This window comes from Rhamphochromis longiceps, linkage group LG12, assembly GCF_057381845.1.
Source record: "Rhamphochromis longiceps isolate RC_006_pf linkage group LG12, R_longiceps_female_GT1.1, whole genome shotgun sequence".
Taxonomy (NCBI): domain Eukaryota; kingdom Metazoa; phylum Chordata; class Actinopteri; order Cichliformes; family Cichlidae; genus Rhamphochromis; species Rhamphochromis longiceps.
In genome coordinates, this window is record NC_140568.1 from 44,140,463 (window position 1) to 44,145,193 (window position 4,731).

General features: G+C 48.5%; 1 protein-coding gene across 1 annotated transcript; it reads right to left on the minus strand.

Annotated features, from left to right (window-relative positions):
• Positions 1–398: 398 nt before the first annotated feature.
• On the minus strand, positions 399–4,490 carry dmrt2a (doublesex and mab-3 related transcription factor 2a). Its single transcript, XM_085426496.1, has 4 exons — positions 4,349–4,490; positions 3,417–3,810; positions 2,060–2,162; positions 399–1,785 (listed from the first exon to the last, which is right to left on the minus strand). The coding sequence occupies exons 2-4, from the start codon at positions 3,780–3,782 to the stop codon at positions 686–688; spliced, it is 1,569 nt and encodes a 522-aa protein (XP_085282622.1). The 5' UTR covers positions 3,783–3,810; positions 4,349–4,490; the 3' UTR covers positions 399–685.
• Positions 4,491–4,731: the final 241 nt, after the last annotated feature.

Below are 4,731 nucleotides of genomic sequence, written 5' to 3' on the forward strand. Positions count from 1 at the left end.
TGCAAAGGTCAAGGAAACAGGTTTTTAACCACGTTATGGAAAAGTAAGGTTAAAATGTCTGCAGGACGAGTCTGTAACTCTAGTTCCCTTTTCTTAAAGAAGCCCTGATTATAGTCGAGGAACAGCTCGTCTGAATTTATGCTTTTAATGGGCACGAAACAAACGAGGTGTTACAAAATGAAGTATTAAGTCTAAGCCCAAATATTAAATTATTAATAGTGCAACATGAAAAAAATGATTAAAAAAACATTAGGGTTGTGTGTGTTTCCGTCAGAGGACTGAAGTTCCTCGTGTTTCTGCGTCCGGCCACAGTCGTTCATCGCTCGGTGCAGACTAACTTCTGACCTAAACAACAACCCGCTCGCACTTCCAGCCGTCACAACTCGAGTATGAAATGACATCGGACACTTTTTATGGAAGTTCAGTCTTATAAAGTTTATTGACGTGAGGGAAACATCGACATCGTGTTTAAATACTCGACACAAATAAAGTTATTCAAACATGCGCGTGTAAAATATTATACACTGTACATAAATATTACACTGAAAAAACAATCATTTCAAACTGGTCTATTTTCCGATGCAGTGCTCACGTTTACATTTGACCCCGAAAACCACAACTGCAGCTGATCTCTGGCTGAGACAAGCCTCGTGTTTATAGTGCAACAAAGGACACCTCGTGGATTTTAATGGAATGCTCGACTTATGGCGGGCGTGGGCCGTTTCAGGATGGCCTCCACGGAGAAGGACAGAGACTCGCTGGGCGCCATCTTGGTCCCTACAGGCTTCGACAGAAAGTCTTTGGCGTACCTGTCTGCGAGTTTTACCGCCTGAAAGTCTTTGGCAGAGCTCTCCCTGTACTTGCGGGCCGCCTCCTCTAACAGCTCCTTGCAGTACGGAGCTCTGAGCTCTGGCCCGGACCCGCCGCTGGCTTTTTCACTCAGCGAGTGCTGGATGAGGGAGTGAAAGGAGTTGAGTTTCATGGAAGGCTTAGCACTGTCCTTGCTTAACTTGCTGAGGACTTGGCTGGAGTTTTGGGAATGAGGGTGGTTGGGGAAAGATTGTCCAAAGCTCCTCTTAGGAGGAGAGAAGGCCGAGCACTCCCTCTGCTCCCCCTGGGTGACAGCAGGAGGTTTGGGGTCGGGCCTCTGAGGGTCTGATAAGTCCTGCAGAGCAGCGGCTCGGGATCCCTCCAATTTAGCAGCGAGCGCGGCCTCCTGCTCTGGCGGCTGACTCTCAGCGGGCATCGCTTTGGGCTCCCACACAGCACCGGGCTTCATGTTCTGCACCGCCGTGGCGTTAAACAGGCACTGCTGGTACAGAAGAGCGTCTCCCAGGTTGGCTGCGCCGCGGGGCCACATCACGAAGCCACCTCGCAACGGCTGCAGCGGGTAATGGCGGTAGGTGGTCGCCACGCTGACGTTGGAGGAGATGAGCTCGACGTTCCCAGGGGTTGAGGGGTACTGCATGCCCAGATCCAGGCAGTTAGGGGAGAGGAAGCTGCACAGCTCTTTGGGCTGCGGCTCGACCGGAGCTGCCGGCGAGTAGGCCGTCTTGTAGGAGTTGTACTCAGACGAGTGGTGGACCAAGCCGTTGGGGAAGAGGAGAGAGCCTGGAGCCCCCTGGTTGTTCTCCATCAGCTCTCGTTCTTTGTACTCCCGCTCCAGCATGATGGTTTCCAGCTCCTTGTCTGCAAAAGCCCTTCTCTTCCTCATGCGGTCGCTCAGCGGAGGGGGAAGAGACGGGTTGGCTGCCAGGAACGGATCAGACTGCACCGGGCGATATCCTGTCATCGAAAATCAAACATTTACTTCAACTTTTATGACATCGAGTGTGTTTGGAATTATATTACGACACCCAACATAGATAATAATCTAATTAGCTATTTATACTTTGTAATGCTGCTAAACGAGTTAGTGTATCACGTGCCAGAGTTTTACTGCTTACAGATGTTAGCACGTCCTTATCGCCCCGTTGGTGTTAAAGGAAAAAGAAATGTAAGCCCCGCTTCGAGCGAAGGAGAGGCAGAAGAGGAGCTTTTCTTTTTGTCTGAGCCGTACCTTCGAGGATGCTTTTGGCGAGCATGGTGGACGGTCGGATGTGTCGCTGATATATCGTCCTCCTCTCTGCAGGAATTGGTTTCCCGGATATGCCTTTCTTATCCTGAGAAATTAGAGAAACAAAAGAAAAATATTTAAAAGACGCTGACAGAGTGTTCACCTTAATCCTTGTTAAAATAACTGATTTTTCACAGCTGAGGTCCAAGTCCCATGTATGTTTGGATAATAAAAACCAGCCTCTTAATAATAATCCAGTTAAAATATGGGCAGCGACACACATTTCTCGTGTTATTACAGCCTTGAAAAGGCCTCGAAACAGCCCTAAACAGGACGGAGACGCAGGCCTAACAAGTCAATCTAACATTTAACACATTTAGTTTTTATTTTTTTGCAGTAATAGAAATGAGAGAAAGTGTTTGTTAAAGATATAAACTTGGACATTTAACAGGAGCTCAGCTGATGACACAAACTGGGAAACATTCATCTGGTCTCATCTTTAAAATGCTGGCGCCGTAACAGTTTCGCTCTTTTACAGAAATATGCGCAGATTTTTCACACACACATGGAACAGCTGTGATTTTGTGTTTTTATTCAAATTCTCTTCCTAAGCCTTTATTTGGGGGAAAAACAAAATATTCCTCATTTGCTGAATGAACCTCGAAAACCTCCAACGGCTCCTCGGATGTGCCTTTATATTCGTGTTTGTTCAGTGAAGCTAACAAAGCGATATAAAGTGCACGCTGAGCGACTGCATTCACGCTGAACACTGAGCCTCGGCTTTACTCTGATCAGCTGCAAGCCCGAACACAGAGCCTTTACAATAACACGGACTGCGCTTCTGAAGGCTTCGGGTTCTTATAAAAACTTTGGAAGAATCAGCGCAGCGATTTTCTTTTTCTTCCACTGTAGCACAAAGGTCAGTGTGCAAATGTGCCGCAGTTATCAAAAACAACACGAAGAAGCGCTCGACTTTCCCACAGACAAAAGCAGAAACTGCCCCGTTTACAAAAGAAGGACTTCAGCACAACAGAAGCTGCGATCACAGAAGCAAGGCCTGATTCACTAACACTGAGGGGTCAAAGGCCACAGGTCACTGTAGCGGCTCCAAGTGCCACAGCTTGCTGTGTGAGGAGATAAATATGTTGAGCTGCCTGATTTCAAACAGTCCTGATCATCTGAACTTTCCGCTGAAAACCCTGAGCTGCAGGGCAGCAGTGATCCAGGCTCAGACTTCCAAGCAAGCAGCTGATTAACCGGAGACGCTTCATCACACACGTGAGTCCTTCCTGCGTTATTAGCGCGAAGCACCTGAACGCATCAGCACAGCACCTCCACCACACACCACCCTCAGTCTCACCTCCGTGGCCTGCTGCCTCCTCAGGGCCACCTGCGCCGCCATCACCCGCTGCCGCTCCACCACCAGCAGGCAGTTGGCGCACTGGCAGTCCCTCCAGCGGCAGAAGCGCTTGTGGCCCTTCAGGCAGGACACCACGCCGTGGTTGCGGCAGCGGGCGCACTTCGGCGTGCGGCTCAGTTTCCTCTGGTCACCCGCGCACATGGGGCCCGCCCTGTCGCGGCTCTTAGTGCCGGGGCAGTCGTCCTCTGAGGCGGCGTGGCCGAGCTGCGGAGAGCCGGGGCGCTCGGAGGAGTCGGCCAGCTCTTCGCTCTCCGTCTCCAGGCTCTCCACGTCGATCTCCAGCTCACACCCGGAGTTCTCTGACATGTCTGCCGGATTTAAAGCCAGTTTGTACCTGGAGACGAATACGAGTTATTAGATTAGATCAGGTGAGAAAAACTGGCACTTATAATATGTAAATATCACCAGCTTGTCAGACTTAACACACCAAATATTCCCATTTCCTCATCTGGACAGTTTCATGAATTATCCCAAACTTTCAGGTCTGTCATTTCTTATTTAAAAAATAATAAAATAAAAATATTTTAGTCTAGTAAGTAGATTATCTACAAGAATAAAAAGATAATAATAAATCTGTTGTTCGTTTTTTTTAAATTTAAAACAGTTTGAAGTTTTTCAGAAGGCTGAACATTTATTTTTATTTACAGCTGTGAAATATTTTAACACAGCAGTTTGTAATCAGAGAAAGTGAGGCCTTAATAAAACCAGAACTAGTAAAACTCCAACAGTCTGCTGGATCTCAGAGGAGTTTGTCACATAACCCGGGATATTTGGGTCACGCTGGCTCACAGAGTTTAATTAAACCGGTTTAATTAATCTGCGTCTGAGCGACTGAGCCGAGAAACACTTTTAAAAAACGGAATGAATTTTACCTCCAGGAGTCCAGCAGGGCGGGGCAACGTCGTTAACACCGTGATGAACGCCACACTCACACACACACGGTCCAGACTCAAGCTTGTAATTAGCCGTTAATTGAGCGGATAAACGCAGACGCGTCCAACTTTCCTCTGACTCGGACACAAGGAGCCACACCGCTATGAACCGAAGCAGGCTGCCCTCTGATTGGCTCATTTACAAACACGCAAAGAGCCAATAGGAGCAGGAGCAGTTATGCAGGGGGCGGGCGGAGCGTCGGCCACAAGCACCGCGCGCCCTGCGGTTACTTCAGGAGGTCACTTTCCAGGAAAGACAGGCCGAAAGTGGGAAGATGTGAAAAAGAGAAAGTCGTCCAGGAAACCAGCGCAACAGTTTATCA

Coding starts and splice junctions, on each gene's coding strand:
- dmrt2a (XM_085426496.1), bottom strand. CDS start 3,782: ATGTCAGAGAACTCCGGGTGTGAGCTGGAGATCGACGTGGAGAGCCTG. Junction 2,163..3,416: donor GGAGGCAGCAGGCCACGGAG/GTGAGACTGAGG, acceptor CTAATTTCTCAG/GATAAGAAAGGCATATCCGG. Junction 1,786..2,059: donor CGCCAAAAGCATCCTCGAAG/GTACGGCTCAGA, acceptor TTTCGATGACAG/GATATCGCCCGGTGCAGTCT.